The sequence below is a fragment of the Xiphophorus maculatus genome, chromosome 14 (assembly GCF_002775205.1).
Source record: "Xiphophorus maculatus strain JP 163 A chromosome 14, X_maculatus-5.0-male, whole genome shotgun sequence".
NCBI classification, from domain to species: Eukaryota; Metazoa; Chordata; class Actinopteri; order Cyprinodontiformes; family Poeciliidae; genus Xiphophorus; species Xiphophorus maculatus.
This window is the reverse complement of record NC_036456.1, coordinates 12,469,822-12,487,207: the sequence shown is the minus strand read 5'-3', so window position 1 is coordinate 12,487,207 and position 17,386 is coordinate 12,469,822. Positions and strand designations below refer to the sequence as shown.

At 38.4% G+C, this 17,386-nt stretch overlaps 1 protein-coding gene across 1 annotated transcript; it reads left to right on the top strand.

Annotated features, from left to right (window-relative positions):
* The first annotated feature begins 7,923 nt into the window (after nt 1-7,923).
* LOC102238313 (placenta-specific gene 8 protein-like) lies at nt 7,924-16,160 on the top strand. The gene is made up of 4 exons (XM_005804768.3): nt 7,924-8,102; nt 10,387-10,467; nt 14,579-14,724; nt 15,735-16,160. The coding sequence occupies exons 2-4, from the start codon at nt 10,389-10,391 to the stop codon at nt 15,870-15,872; spliced, it is 363 nt and encodes a 120-aa protein (XP_005804825.1). The 5' UTR covers nt 7,924-8,102; nt 10,387-10,388; the 3' UTR covers nt 15,873-16,160.
* The last annotated feature ends 1,226 nt before the right edge of the window (nt 16,161-17,386 follow it).

Genomic DNA, 17,386 nt, shown 5'->3' with positions numbered 1-17,386 from the left:
GAATGCTGTCACTCCTTCTTATTTCTCCTGTCAGATGACGACCGATCTCCCCGTATGTCGGAAGGTTTAATCTCATGATGCCGTTGAGCAATGAGGTTTTGATGACAAAGCATATTTATAAGCTTTTCTGTCTCCAACCAGATTGTCAGAGTTTGGGCGTTAGCCAAGGTTTTGAGTTAGAAATTTCCTTTTAGTTGCTCAGGCACTGAATTATTTCTTCTTAACTGTTATTTTAATCTACTTACAGTCTGATAAGGTTTCCCACGTTGTCCTGAAAACTGTTGAGCTATTGCATCATTTTAGATCATTTATCCAAAATGTAGAAAAACAGAAAATAGAGGATGGAAAACATCGTTATTCTCGGACGATCTAAGAATCACACTGGTAAACCTTGAGTTTAACCATTTAGCTCCCAGGATTTCACTTCTTGTGTTTCTGAAAACCCAGACGTTTGTTTCCTAACAAATCTCTTCACCGTTCTTGAGCTTTTTCATGTTTTGCCTCTACACACACACAAGCTTAATTGTATTTTGTCACGATTTTATGTTGCAAATCAGAATCCGAAAAGTGTGACATGAATTTATATTCGGCCGCTGTTGTGGCCATTTATGTTGAATTTTTGTAAATTGTGAGTTTTGTCAATTTAGTTTTTCTTTGGGCAATTAGAATATACGTACATAAGTTAGTTTAGAACCAAAGTCTGTAATTAATTTTTGTATTTGAAATTGTTTATATTACTTTGATAACTTTTAGACCCCCCCATTAATTTAACTAATTAAGAACACACTTGGTGTGTGGTGGAGGTCCTTTTGTTTGGGAAATGTCCAGTGTGATGACGGGATGTTTTTTATTATTATTTGTTTTTACTATGTTGTGGCCGTCTAAGTTCCAAAGCCATCAATTTCCAATGAAGGCCGTGGGTGACAACAGGTGGTTTGGTTCTTGCTTGCACTTTTTGAACTTGAAAGTTATAAGAGATTTTTATTTTGTCTATATTTTTGCAAGAAATAAAGTATATGTGTTTTTTTTTAAACAATTAAGTCGGAAGTACGTGCAAGAACCAAACCATCTGTTGCCACCCATTGTGTTTTATTGGAAATTTGATTTTCTACATTTTCTACATCCAAAATACATCATAAACAACACAGAAAACACATTTTCTGTATTGTGCTGGTTTACGCCCCTTTTCTAATGTCACCCTGGACAACCACTTTGTATTTATAAAACACTCCGTTCTGTAACGTTTCTACAATGCTAGTGCTTGCCAATAATTGAGAAAAAGGAAGTGAAGATTCCCTTTTAGCTCTACTACTTTCATTTCTGTGTTCTTTCACAGTGCTACTATCAAAAAGTCTTTGTTAGCACCTCTGCTGATGGGACTGCTGCTGCTGCTTGTTTGGCGTAGTGAGTAAATAACCTTAGCTATCAAGAAGAGGTTCCACCATGAACAGATGTGAGATGGTGAAAACGTAAACAAATACCAGCTCGCGTTTTCACTTAAGCTGGCAGAGATACTGCAGGGAAGATTTTACTGTTAAACTTTTCAGAACTGTTGGTGAGCAACTCTGGGTGTTTCTTTATGGGTTTATAAAACACACAAAAAGGAGGAAGCACACCCACTTTCCTCCTGAGAAACACATGGAGCTGAGGCTTGTTTCTTTTATAGGTTTCTAACTAACACGCAGCAGTAAGACTATATATAGGTAGTGGCGTGTTTTACTTGAGACCTTGAAAACATGAACTTTGTCTCACATGCATATTGTAAAACAGCGTCTAACAAAGGAACAAAGTCTGTAAATGATTATGAGTTTATCTCACTTTCATATTTTATCTAGGCCCAAACAAGTGTTGACACTTGGGCGTTGCTGCTTGACTCTTTTAAGTGTTATTGGAAATTCGTGTCTCAACCTTCGATAATAAGACATTTTTCTGCTCTGACGTCCTTTCTAATCCTTGGGGTAGTTTATTTAGGTTTCTGTTTCTCGGTTAATATTGTACTGGAGAAATGAGGAGGAGAGTCTGAGCCATAATCAAAGCAAGATGTGAGTCCTTTTGTTTTCTTCTCCCATAAAGCCTCCCTGAGCTCAAACATAATTCTGAAATGTCAAAAAAAAAAGAAAGAAAAAAAAGGCTTTGTGATTGGGAAGAAACATAAATCATGAGTTCTGTCGCTGTTGTTCATGTTTCAGTCTGAGTTGGACAATTTTTCAGTAATCTGACTAATTATTGCAGGCACTAAAACAACAATACTTTTTTTTTTTTACTTTCATGTGATTTGATCTAAAGCAAAACTTCTCATCAGATTTTGTTGCCTTCGGTTATAAGCAAAAAAAAAAAAAAACAAACAAACAAACAAACAACGTTCTCAGCAATTTCTTCATGAATTTCCACCGTAACTTTCTTTTTCTTGCCAAGTGAAACTAACATCTGGAAGGGAAACTATGTGAAAGTTGATGCTTCACTGATGCAGGAAGTGCGTGCATCCCTCCGCACATCCCCCTCACTCTCTGGTTTTGCTTTCAGAGGGTAGTTACACTTTAAAGAATCACGACATTCTTTCAAAACTGGTCATCAAAAATCCGTGAAAAGCTGTTCATATCGGAACTGTGGATTTCAGTGAAAAATGCTTAGGTCCCGTCCTATAAACATGAATAATTTTATTTTAAAATGGATGACATTGACTTTGAAGTAGTAGGTCTTATTTAGAATTAACTGGTACAACACCTCCCAAAACAAACTCGCTGACTTGTATTTTATTCTCCGATCACCAGAGGGTGCCATTAGACAAACTGTACTTTTGACGAACAAAAAGTAAGAATAGAGTAAAACATGTGCTGGCCATATTTCACGATCAACAGCCACCATCAGCACTTATTTCCACTACTTCAAAGCAGTGCACAACCTAGCACAAACTTCCATTAACATCTTCAGAGCCAAAGCAATGTGAGTCCAGTGTTGAACTGACTGGATTCACACCAATGTTGTCTGATTTGAAGAAGCTGGGGGAAAACTTCATTCAGGTGTAGACAAACTCTATCTTTATAAAATCTTTATTTTATTATATCTTTTATAACAGCAATTCTTTCAAAAGAATAGCTGTTGATTTTTTATCAGTTTGATGGGTTTTCTATTAAAATCTATATATCTAGATTGTCCCTATAGGATATAGACAGACATGTAGCCACACAGGCACACCCACAAGAAGGAAACAAACGCACCCAGAATAACACTTGCATTCTATTGGCTGAGAGGTTGCCAGGCGACGGTACTTTTCTGTTCCAACCAGTTTTGAGCGGAAGGAGAAAGGTTTGAGAAAGAAAACAGTGAATATTTGAAAGAGAGCAGCAGTCTGGAGTGCAAGCTTTACATGTTTTGAGAGCAAAAGACATGAAATCCTGCTTTCAGACTGAAAATATGTGCTCTCGAATTATGGCAGAAAATGTCCCCCATATTTGTGCATCTAATTTAATAAAAGCCCCAAAATGGTTTCTCTAACAACTCAATAAATGTGCTTTACATCCCTGCCCTGACTGTGTTTTAACTGGGAATTATTTTGCTGCATCAAATACCTATATCTGGATAAACGTCTCCACAACCTGTAAGAGTCTTGCAGCATGATCCTGTTTGGATATTCCACCATGTTTCTTGGTGCAATTTAGAGAAGCTTACTGATTGGTTTTCCTGCACTGTCCTGATTTGTGTTGAAGTTCGGATGTTTAGAGCCACATCTCTAATTACCCAGCAGCCTAGCTACACCCAGCCCACCCTGCCATCATGCTTTGTCACGTTTTTCTGAACCCTGCCCTTCCACAGCTTCACATCATACTGTTTTTCTTCCTCCTTTTGATTGGATGACCCTAATCTTTCTTCACAATACTTCCTCTTCGAGTTGCTGCAGTATTCCATCCTGTTTGCCCAATGTGACTGAACAGGACCTGAGTATGAAAGAGGTAAAGCAAAAATAAGTTAAAATGTTAAAGAAGCACGCAGATTCAAGCCTTCCATGAACCAGAAACTGCTGGAACATCATTATTATCCACTATTTGAAGCCAATTTTACATCACAGTGGATAATCCGGCTCCTGAATCGACGTCTTTAAGCCCAGTTGAAATTTTCAGCTTTCCACTCGGACCAGAAACACATCTTCTGCACAAAGGGTTCAGTGCCAGAACAGACAGATTCAGTGGTTTTACTACAGTAACAAGAAGTCTGCTGGTTAAAGTGAGACTTATAAGATGAAAAGTCTTAAGATGAAAAGTCATCTTAAGGTCAGGTTTGCTTCCTGTGTCCCTGGTCTATTGTACAAAGTAGATAAAATAATGAAGGAAGTGGACGACAGTGGATCCCCACCCAGTTGAGGTTCAGTTTTGGCAGATTGACTTTTTTTGAATATTTTCCTGTGAAACGCATCTCCAGCTTTTTCACTGATTGTTTTGTAAAGCAAAAAAACCCAAATCGGTTTCTAAAGAAAAAGCAGAAACTATCAGGACTGCAAACATTACTTTTAACTCTAGGTTACCCCAAAAAACCTAACAAAGCCTGTTTTATCCCTTCTATCATACTTTTGCTTTTTTTAAAAGTGAATTTAATCAGTTATTGCAATTTCTTTGTTTTTATACCATATGTTAATGCTTTTACGTAATTCTTTATTTGTGTTTTAATGTTTTGATGTGTTTTATATGTCTGTTTGTTTTTTTTCCTGTAACGTAGGACGAATGGTTCTCTACAAATAAACTTGTGTGGACTTGAAAAGATGTATGTTTGGGATCAGGAAAAATATCCAAGGCACACATCAAAACGCGTTCTGATTTAAATAAATGAAATTAAGCAAAATCATTCACTGAAACATGAACACAGAAAATAGGAATAACCACATTCTGGATCCATGTGTTGCTGTCAGACTTTAAAAAGAAATCACAAAAACCTGTTGATCATATTTAAAAAATTTCACCTAAAAAAGTATAACATAATTTTTTTTTGCTGTAACACTTGTAACAAGAAAGAAATGATATTTAGAGCACATGTGTTAGTCCTCGTATGCTATTTGCTTCAGCAGGTAGGTATGAAATGCTGCCCCCAAGTGATCTCATATTTAATATGTGACGTTTATTTGGCAGGTCTGAGAATAATTTTGTTGACGTATCTCATCGGCTAAGTTAAATGAGAGTTTTAGGCAGCTCAAGAGATAAAATACAGCTCATAATTTTTCATTTCAGGGAACAGAAGCACAGATCCGCAGAGGAGCATCAAAGTAAAAGGTGGAATAAAAACAACTTTCATTGTGGTTGTGATTCTTCCACTGTTAACAAAAAATAATGAGGTTTTTTTTTTAATCTTTTTTCTGTTGATACCTTAGTTTTGCTGCTTTCACAATTAAGAATAATAAAGAGCTGGTTGAACAGCAACCTGGTGTTTTTCTGCATAGACCTAGTAGTTTCCTCTGGCTTCCTCCCATCAGGGCCGTGCAGAGACCTATGGAGGGGCAGGGGCTCAAATTTAAAAAAGGGGCACATTGACCAAAAACTCTGTACAACAACATAGCAACAACCCATATTAATCAAGAATCTAATTGGATTCTATCATTGCCATCATGCGGGGAAATGCAAAGCAAATCTAGTCTATATTTTCCCCAACAGGTATAAAGTTTCTGTTTCAGTCCTGGAGGGCTGAGCTGATCTGAGACTGTAGCTGTTAAACAGACCAGAGGAGAGAAGGTCAAAGGTTATAAAGTTATGAAATAAGCTAATTTGCTGCCATTTTACTAATTAAGCCCTAATAATATTTATTTAACCTCTAGAACAACCTGGCTGCAGACTGATTTATAGATCAAAAACTCAAAGTATATGTAATAGTTTGATGTTAAACTTCTAGATCTAGAATTATAAGACTGGAATATCAAGGCAAAGAAAACTCTGTAGCTGCTGGTAGGGGCCATTCAGGGGCCTCCAGACACTCAGGGGCCCCTAGAAATGGTTTAATTGTAACGCAGACCATAGATCTAAACCTATAGCATCATTTATAGAATGACAATGTTATTACATTTTATTTAATGCATTCAGCTGAGAAAAATAAATAGTACATTTAGGATTTAATTAGGACGTTTACTTTGTAAAAGTTTAAAGAATCATCTTGATAGTTTGATTGTTGTGTTACCATGGCTACAATATAGTGTAATCTTTGTGTTTGAATTGGGTTTGTTCACAAATACATCACAGCAAATAACCAATAATCAGTGATTGATTTTAAACTGGGCCAATAAACCTGGTCTCCTTCTCACAGATTCACCTGATCGATATTTAAACATGTTAGTGATGCTGAGGTTATTAGTAGGACGGGTTCCAGAGGGAGGGGGGTTCTGTCTGAGAACCCATATTACCTTGGGCCGGCCCTGGAGGAACAGCTGCTGCGATACGCATCTCTGGAATCTACCTGGAATCCACCTGGAATCTACCTGGAATCTACCTTTAATCCCCCGGTGGCCCCTGTCAGTCCCCCGATGCTTTGGAGACATTTTGATTCATTTCATTGTGGCATGTTTGGCTTTTTGCTGCGGTTCTAATTATTGCTACAATATTTTCTCTGATGTTTATTTTGTGAACTCTAAATGGGCCGAATCTTCCTTTAACACTTGAGGTTCTGCAATAACTGCTGTTTACAGCAGTTATTGCTGTAAACAGAAGGTCCCGTCAGCAGCGGCTTTAAACCGCCTGGTAGAAACGTTAAGGAGAAGCAGAGCGAACAGAGAGCAGTTGGTACCAGGTGGTACCGGGTGGTACCGAGGCTTTGATCTGCGTTGCGACTCGTGGTGACAGTCGGTACCGTGTCTTATACCAGAATGTCTGATATAAAGACAGATATTCTTTCTATCAGTCGGTGGGACCGACTCAAACTGCCTGTAGCGAACCGGGCCTTTAGCAGAATGATGAAGTTAAAGTCAGAAGTTTTCTCTGCAGCATTTCTGAGTTTAGTGGCGAGGCGGGTTTTGTCCCGCTATTGCAAGGACGATTATGAAAATATAAATAGAAACAGTTTTTCTAAGGTCTGACCTACGTTTTTATTCACAAACCAGTGTATGAAAAAATATTCTTGCCCATAATTTGATAGTTAGAGGACACAGATCCCCCTCCTCCTCACCATGGACCCGGTTCTGAACAACATGGAGGCTCTGAGAGTCATTATTAGATTTAGGGCAGCCAGACTAGTTTATTTTTACTAAATTATTATATTTAGCTAAATATTATTGCTGAGGGGCACAAACAGGCCTTCTGATATACAGATTAAAAATAAAAATAATTTTAAAAATATTTTGAAAAAAAAAAAAAAAAACTCAAAAAGGGCAGGGGCTCAAGCCCCCCTCGCTCCCCCCCGCTCTGCACGTGCCTGCCTCCCATAGTCCAAAATATGCTAGGTTAATTGAATACGATAAATCACCATCGTGTGTGTGTGTGTGTGTGTGTGTGTGTGTGTGTGTGTGTGTGTGTGTGTGTGTGTGTGTGTGGTTGTGTGTCTCTGTGACGGTCTGGCGACTTGTCCAGATTTTACACCATAATCCCTCACCAGCACGACGCTCCATGGACCAGCAGGTCCAGACCAGTGGATGGATGGAAACCCGATCTGGAAATAGAATTTCTAGAGAAGAAGCAGCGCCCCCTACAGGAATGAAGAACATGTCTGGGTTTCGAGGGGAAAAAAAAGGATCTTTTTGCTCATCTCGATGATTTTATGTATTTTAATCATGAGCATATTTTTCCTTACATCATCATAAACGAGTTTAATTCTCCGCGCTATACCATTTTCTAAGAATTGTTTTTTTTTTTTTTTTTTCTAAGTAAGAGCTTTTGTGTATTGTTTCAAACAATTTATGAGTTTTGTGCGGGCGGTGGCAGATAAGAGGCGCATAAAACTATAAAGTAGTTATTGTGAGGTGCGCTTTCAACCGAGGCGACTTGTTATATAAGGGCTGCGTGACAAAGAGTCCTCAACACAAGCTTTGGTCACAAAGGGGTTGTCTGTGCAGAAAGTCCAGATCCCTATCACGGCCCCAGATTCTGAGAGCTGTTTCACTTCGTCGTGTTTTATCAACTCCACACCACGCTAAAAAGGTAAGAAAGAAATGATCCGGAACATCTGGCTTTAGGTCAAAACTTTAATAGCAACTGGGTTTTTTTTATTTTTTTTTATTTATTTATTTTTTTTTTTTACCGCAGAACGTGTTCATTTTACCGGATTCGCAGAACAAGGCTTTTCATTTTCAGCGACGTCTTTGTGCGACATTACACATTAATGTCGCACAAAAACATTAAACATCAACTTAAATATTATAGCCTTAGCCAAAATATTATCTATGGCTCCTTTTTTTTTTTTTTTTTTTTTTTTAGCATTAATGACTAATTTTACAGATCATATGTAAATACTTTGTTTATTATAACCATTTTAACTAGTAGTAAGTCTGCTGTAAAAGTGCCAACTTTGCATGAAAGTGTCATTATTTACAAAATCATGCAAAGTTGGCACTTTTAATGGTCTGTTAATGCAACTTTTAGAGCAACTTTGCTTTAAAAGTGTCATTATTTACCAAACGACACTTCATGACAACAGTCATGGAGATTCATAAAGACTCTTTCATGTTCATGACAGGTTTTATGTCATGTCTATGTCATGTCATATGCACACCCCTTCAAATAAAGTGTTACCAAAATTTTTCAACTTTTTAAATTTAAGCTATTAAAAAGTCATCATTCAGCTTAAGGCACCATCTGGAAATGCAACGTTCATTTAGGTCAGTTTTGGTGCTGTACACTTCTCCATCTCCCTCAAATATTCTGGTTCTCATCAACGTCATGAAATCATTCAGCTGCTTTAGATTTATCTGCTGCCAAACTATGATGTGACTCTCCTGCTTTAACACAGATGTGGCGACGGATTCAGCCGAGCAGCTTTACGTTTTCTGAATATAAACTGGATTCCTGCGCGTTAGTAGTCTTTGTGAATTGGTGATTTGTAACTAAACTGCACTGAGTTGATTTTATTCTCCTAAACTGATGTTTCTGCATTATTTCAGCCTCTTCAGGAAACACCCCATTAAATATTTTGCATTCATATTGAAGTTTGGCAGGAAATGCAAGCTGCCTGTTTACATTACGCCACTCCGTTATGATCATGCTTGTTCATACCTCTCATAGATCCGACACAAAGACTTTTGACTCTTGCTGTAGTTTTTACTGCCATTATTTGTTACTGTGTTTTTCTGCTTTTCACTTTCACTCCATGTGGGTCTGATTTAGGCATTAAAAGCTTGGCTAGCTGAAAATGAGATGTTAGAAATGCGAACTAATTTAAATGCTTAAGAGAGCAACTTTTAATCAATGTTTAAATGACTGATGTGGTTATAAAATCTATTGTTTGCCTGAGTTGTAAATCAAAAGTATCCAAATATTGTATCAAAACACAAAGTGGATCTATCGCGAAGAAGCAACACAAACAGAAAAGAGATAAACTCCATTAAACTCTACATTTGTTAGACGGAGAAAAAACTTTACAAATTGAACCTTTCTTGTCTTCCTGTCATCGTTTTCTGTTTTATGCACAAACTGTAACTTTGTTGGAAGGAGTCATAAAGTGGCTGAATAAAAGAAACCAGGTTGTAAAATGTTTTTAAAAATCTGCAGCGAGGTGTGGATATATATTCAGCCCCACCTTATAAACGTGATACTTCATAAACCCAACTTTCCCTTCGGCTGCAGGAGTTTTGCAATGGTAATATTATTCCATTCTGTTTATTATTGGTCTGAGTGACGATATTTGTTCATTAATGTTCTCTAAAAGAACCTGTGAGATTTTTACTGAACATTTCCATTTATGCTGGGAATAATTTACACCAAAGCTTCTGTTTACTACCTTGTTGACTTTGGAGATGGTTTTATTTGTGAGTATCAGAGTAAAAGGGGAAAGTTGCACTTTTCAGTTAGTTATTTTGAAAACAATTATGAAAGGACTTGTCATTTTTTATACGATTTACAGTGATTTGCTATTTTTTATTAGTCCATCACTCAATCCAAAACCTTTAGCAGATTTTAAAGTGTTTGGATATATTATGAAGTGTAAAAAAGAAAAACACGTCACAGATTCCACCATGTTGGCATTTAATATGTAAGGAAGGAGTCAAAATGAAAAAGTTGGTGGTTTACATCCAAACAACCTTACAGTTCACAGGTGGTGTTCTTCATTTACCATGTCTGTAAAGCTCTCTGAATAATACCTACAGCAGACAGAGACTGTATATAGATCCGCCTAAAAACGAAGAATGTGGGGTGGCAATAAGATGCAAAGCTCCAAATTCATGATTTTTACTTCCCGATGTGCTCATGTTGACTCTGATTCTTCCAGACATGGCTTACCATCCGCCCTCGTCCAGCCCTGGGAGCTGGAGCACCGGCCTGTTCGACTGCTGCAAAGACACCAGCGGCTGTAAGTTAAACATCAGGAGCTTCAATCGATGAACACAGATGTAACGGAGAGCAGCCTCCACGTTGATTAGCACTCCTGGAAAAGATGAAACCTTTTTGTTTTAAAAAAAAAAAATTGCATTAACTTTGTTTTAATTCTTAAGGCATTTCTGACCTTTTTATATAAATCCAGTTTTTCAACGGGGGTGGGAACATTTTATCTGAGTGAAACCAGGAATTTATTGTGGAATTATGACAGCGTGACATTGCCTAATCACTCCTACTCTAACCTCATGACAGAAGATTTTATTGTACGTACGGACTCACCCCCCTCCGTACCTTTCAGATGCACCTTTCAAATCCAGGTGCATCTGATTTTCATTAAAACAAAGAGGCGTTCTGACTTGTCCTGTTACCTTGGAAAGCTCACCCCTGTTTTCCAGATGAATGTCAGTTTTCCACCTTTTCATGGTTAGACGTGGCCTGCATTAGCAAATTGATTTTATTTAGGTAATAAAAACAACCCAAAAGCATTTAATTCAGGGTCTTTTCAGTGTACGGGTGAATCAAGGGCTGGCGAACCAGTTCAGCAGTAAGAGCCAAATAAACCTCATCATCACCGAAAGAGCCACACAACAATTTCAAGCTCAGCTTTATAGCACATTGCTAGCTGAAACAGCTTTCTTATTAGTCCCTAAGGCTTTAGTGGGACACCTGACAGTAATCATTTTTTTTAAAGTGTCTTTAGATTTGGTTTGTACTCTGCTATAGCTACTCAAAGCAACTCTTTCACACGTGTCAGTGATAACAGGACAATGATTAGACAAGTGTAGTAAAAATGTATTCACAGACATACAGAAAACGTTTGAGCTCCGTCTGCCAAACCGGCGGATGTGGAAGAGTCTCATGCAGAACATTTCTGGAACATGTGGGACAATTTACTCGAAGGGGCCAGATTTGTACCTATTTGAGGGTGACCTCTACCAGTTGCATATTTTACACTGCAGTTTAACTATTATTTTTGGTGTAATAACCCAAGATCATCACTGGCCTAACTTTTAGCCCTCTTTCAAAACTTCCTGGATTTACCTCTGCTCAATAGTTTTAAGGGGGCATTTAATAAACATTAATATTCCAGCATTAATACTAATTAAACCTTAAAGGTCAAACACAGCAGGTCTGATGCACCATAACAAATATCGTTATTAATTTAAACTCTCATAGGAGTCTCTGTTTCTTTCAGATTTTTCTCACTTTTGTTCTGTTTTTTTTTATGCAGTAGAAAATCCCAAAATACCTCAAATCCACAAATATGCCACTCTGAGCGTCACTGCATTGCACAAAGTGCACCGACGTGAAATAACGCAGCCGACAGAAATACAGAGACCTGTTGAGGAAAGCTGCTACCATGGAAACAGATTTTATTCTTAAATGATTCAGCTTCCATCTATTACCTAAAGTCTCTCCGCCTCTCCGACAACTACTGCAGTCTTGTAGCGCAAGCTTAAAATTTCACCTCCTGTGCTGCACGTTACGCCGCTTTTGTCAGCGCTGCCTTCAGTAAAAGTGGGACATTTCTGTATCAAAGAGCCGCAGGTTTAGCTCTGTTTAGTTCTCTGCCAACATCGGCTCTTTCTGCCTTTTCGTGTCATGCTTGCATGGAAGTTTAGCGGTTCATTCTTGCACAAACATCTGAAAGTCCCAGCACAGAAAGTTTGTGTTGACCTCATGCTGACTACACTTCCTATGTGATGCTTCTATTTTCACGCCGTAATGTAAAAACACAGAGGTCACAACAACCCGAGGTCTGACATGGGAAACCAAAAATACCTTCGCTGTGTTTGTTTCCTGACAATATGCCAGAAAAAGAAAGACGGCTCTTTCTCTGCTCTTTTTATGGAACAATCTACAGCAAAAATGATGAACTAAACACTGCTGTTGTGAAATATGGCTGTCAACTCGCCAGAGGTTTCAAAAATGAGCATGTTAAACCGCTCAAGTCTGGCTTAACAGGCTGAGACGTCGAACCACAATCAGATAAAATGGCCCGTTCTGACGAACTCGTGATGAGATACAAACTTATCATGTTTTTCAAAAAGTCACAATTTTGCTCAAGAAGTAAACACATTCTGTACTTCTGTAATTTGTCACATTAAATCTGCAGAAGTAACAAAAGTAACACGGGGTGCACTGATAGATTTCAAGCGATTCTGGTAGTTCTGGTGTTAGAAGGTAAACGCCTCAGGTTTGCATATGTAGCTTCTCTCGTTTTATAAGTGGACTAGTCAGGTTCCTGCTGCAGTAGAACATCCCCACATCATGCTGTTGCCGCCACCAATGCTTTATAGCAGGGATGGTTTACTTGATAAGGAACAAACTGTTTTTCTCCAGGAGTGGAGTGCAAACCAAAAGAGCTTTATTTTACTTTTGTTAGACTGGATAGTTTTGGATCTCCTGATCTGATTACATGTAACATTTGTTTATGTAAATTCACCTGGCCAATAGAGCACATTGGCCAGGTGCCATTGGAAACATTGGAGCTTTTATTACTCCGTTTGGTTGTGTAGTTGGGTTGATGGAGGGCGTAACCTCCTACAGATTCCAGATGCAATCAAGACATGAGGGTCTACAGACAATTTAAATACATTTATTGACTGATTTCTGCTCTGTTCTGAGATGTCAACCATAAGATCTTCAAGATTTCAAAATCTTTTCCAATTTACTAATTATTTTAATAGATTTTGGAAAAAGGTCGACACACCTCTAGGCTAGAATGATCGTCCGGCTGTTCGATAGACCCTGATTTGCTTCATTTTGAGTAATTGGCCGACTCCTGCATGTGAAACCGATCTTGTCTTCCTCCTCAAAGGTCTGAAAATCAGCCACTGTCCACGTTTGTTCTGCCATGAGAGAGGGGCTGATTCACAGAGATCCCCCCCGGACGTGCATGGTTGACAATAGTCTCCCTGCTGTTGCCAACTTCGTGCCTTTATTGCTATATTTAGTGACGTTTCAGACACCTCTGACAGTGTCAGATATAAAAAAAAAGAAGCCTGTGTTGGCCAAAACTGGGATTGTCAGGTCCAGCTTTTTAAATATCAGTGATTGGACAGAAAACTGCATCCTTAGTTTTAAACAATCACTGTTTAATCCCCATGTTTTACTTTTTTTTTTGCAGATACATTCTTATCACTATAAAAAACAATGAAGTTAATTTTACCTTCTAGTACTCAACATTCTGCCGTTTTAGGGGTCAGTGTTTCAAACTTCAGCCTTTACTTTGAAAAGATCATCTTTTTTATTGTTGTTGCAAGAACTTGTGCTACATGTGCCTCAATCGCTGATAGTGACGCACACAGCTTTCATTCTGGAAAAATCCTTGAGTTGGTTTAGTTCAGTTCATTCATTTGGACGTTCTTTAAGCGCCAGTGATCAAATTGATGTTCCTGAACTTCCTATCTGAGTAGATAATGGCTGACCGGTGGGCGGTGGGGATTGCAGGCATGTTCTCATGACATAATTTGGCTTTCCATGGATTTCTAAGGAATGTCAAATGGGAGGTTGTGTCAGAGACTATTGTGAGAAAATGCAGAGGTGTTGTGAAATTGACATTTCAACATCCTTGAAATGCACCATAGGATTACTGTGGTCTGGACACGTTTGCCTTTAATGGTTTCCAACTGTTCTTAAGAAAGAATATCAGCAGAAATGAAGATCGTCGATGCAGTGCAGACAGCAATGTTTTAGGATACAGCTGTGGCTGTTTAGACGAAGCAAGATGTGATTATATCACTTCAACGTGGAGCGATTTTATTACAATAAAACTAAATCTGTTTTGTTTGGTATTTTTGACATTACATTAAACTAGCAAGGCTTTTTACTTTTTCTTTTCTTTCCAAATACAATGAAATTAAAACTTCTTCTGCGTAAAACTACACAGTGGACAGTAAATAATACAGCCAAACCTTTTTCATAAGGATTATATCCAATCACGTATCGGAGTGGCCTAGTCAAAGAAGAAGACAATGAAAAATAGAGAAAATGGTTGCATCTGGTTTTCAAAGTTCACTATATGGTCACAATCAACCTAATAAGGTTATCAGACAATAAAACGTTCTCTGTCTCCCCTGCAGGTTTGTTCGGGTTGTGCTGTTTCCCCTGCATGCAGTGTCAGACTGCCAAAGAGTACGGATGGTGCTGCCTCATGCCGCTCCTGGACATCTGCGGCGTGGTGTCTTGTATACTCCGCTCCAACATCAGAGACCGCCACAACATTCCTGTAAGGCCACTTTCTTGTTTTGGTACTTGCATTTATTCTTAGAGTAGCTTTTTGTTGCTCTCAGATGGTTTCAGATGGTCTGAGTTTAGTGTTTCCTCCTCCGCCTGTCGCCTTGAACCACTGCTTTGTTTCAGATGTTTTCCTGGTTTTGCAGGTCTTTTCAGCCTCAGTCATACAGCATTATTTGTCTGTGAAGGTGTTTTTTCATTGGTGCCATTTTTATTTTAGTGTTTGATCGTTTTAGTTCATATAATAATTTTTCCAGTCACTGTTTTGGTTGCAGGTTTTGTTCCGCTAAGCTGCGTCACTTTGTCAAATCCTCATTCTTTCCCATGTTGGTTTGAGAGGAGGAAGAGCAATTCAAGATGCTCCAAACTTAGAGCTTTCAATCGCAGCTAAAGATAGAAAAATCCCACTGGGTTTGTCGCAGTGGGAAAGCAGAGACACACATCTTCCACTGAAGGTATTTAGGGTTAGCGTTAGGGTGAGGGTGGGTCGGATGTCCAGCGGAGTTGATTTAGACCCTGCAAAGAAATTTTCTAAAAGTCTTAATATATGAGCGCCAATAATGTAGCTTATATTTTTGTTGAATCAGTGAGATGACAGTTTCATCAGTCAGGCTTGATGGTGTTTTCTATACCACTCTAAAAACTTGTATAACTGCCTATTTTAAAAGTCAAATCCCCAAATATAGTTAGTAAAATCAACCTAAGCTTGAGAAAAACACGGAGAATAACTTCTTTGACAGGTTCATGTTGTTTTAGATGGCTTAATAAATCCCTTAATAAATGAAATCAGGATTTCAAAACTTATTTTTCTCTTCACTCTGGTTGTCTTTGTGGTGTTAGAATGAGTTCGATGATCCAAAACGTTTTAGAGTGACAACAAATCAGAAAGTGTTCATCAACTTGTTCACATCGTCGTCCAGAGACCCAGATCAGTTCCAGTAACATTTTTTATTTTTTTAACAATGTTTTGCCTTTTCCCTCCTTCCTGTTTTCTCTCTGCAGGGCTCAGGCTGCGACGACTGCTTAAAAATAGCGTGCTGCTACGCCTGCGTGTGGTGCCAGATGAATCGAGAGCTGAAGATCAGGGGCAGCAATCAGTCGGGCGACAACGTGGTCACCGCTCAAGTGGGCAGAGATTAACATGCCGCCGACTCAGAGGTGGCGTGTTGAGTTTGTCTGAAATGTTTTGCAAACACTTCAGGTGGACCGCAGATATAATTACAGGAAAAACCAACGCAGTTTAAAACGTGTGTTAGTTTAGTGCTTTTCTGCTTGTTGTGGTCCAACATTTCCTTTTGCTACTTTTCTAAGGTTTTAGAATTATAAAGCGATTGCCTCTTACTGGCATATTTAGCAGCCTGTGTTATATCAACAAGGTTGACTTTTCTGACTTTTGTTCCTCAATAAAATACTTTTTGCAACTCTTCACTTAATTGTATATATCTGAATATGTGCTGTGATACTTAGACTAAGCAATATATTTACAAACATTTGTTTGTAAATATATTTACATCTGCCAACACGTATGGTGAATCTGATTAACCTGAAAAAAAAAAAAAGTTCGGTTCCTCAGGAGTGCTTTTCTTGATATTTGCTTACTTGCATCCTTTGGTGAAGCCACAATTGTTGTGTTGCTATGGATACAGCTCAAAAAGTCAGAGGTTTTACAGTATTTTTTTTTTTAATCACTCAGATTTATCACACAAAAATATTTCAAGTCTAATTTCTGGCATTTTAATGATTATTTCTCACTAATAAAGAAAACCAAAATGTATTGTCTTGAATGTTACAGAAGGTCAATAAAAGTAAGATCATTTATTTTTGGCTCTAGTGACCTTTATCTGAACGTGCTAGGACAGGAAAGTAAGCTAGTGAGAGAGAAAGAAGACATGTGGCAAAAGTCACTAAGCCGGGATTCGAACCTGCGACGAGGACTAAGGCCTCTATGTGGGTTGTGCTTAACCCCTGCACCACCACAGCACACCAAAGTAAGACAATTTAAGCTGACAGACCAGACTTCTGAAAAGAACATTAATTTTTAAGCACTTAAGACTTGATCAGGTTTCCTTTGTGCATTAATTAATGCATCAGTGCAGCGTGGCATGGAGCTGATCAGCCTGTGGCACCGAATCCTCGCTAAAATCCCCCAAAACTCTTAGTGTGTGTGTCGATTTAAAGGAATTGAACTTTGGGTTGCATTCTGACACTGAAAATAAACAAAGACAAGTGTGACAATTTTAAATGAAAAACATTGTTTCTTTCCAAGGCGATGAACTTCTTCAGATACCTGTCAATGTGCATCCAGATCTTTCACTTTTAACCAAGACACCTGAAGATTAAGAAAGAAATTCCTCAGTGTTATGGTTAGACTGAGCATTTAACAAATTCAGTGAAAGATTGACTTCAGCTTGAGAAAAATATCTCTACTCCTGAAGTCCAGAAGCGACTCTTGACAGAAAACCTCCAGGGACTCTGAAGGACAGCTGCAGACGGGAAATGCTTCCACAATCTGATGAGCGTTTACAAGATAGAGCAGGCAGATACTGCCAAGACGCTGGATGCTGCTGCAATGTAGGGAAGTGTTGAAATTGAATCAAAATTTGCTTTGACTAAGTATTTCAGTTGAAAAATATGTGCATAAGTTTGCACACTTA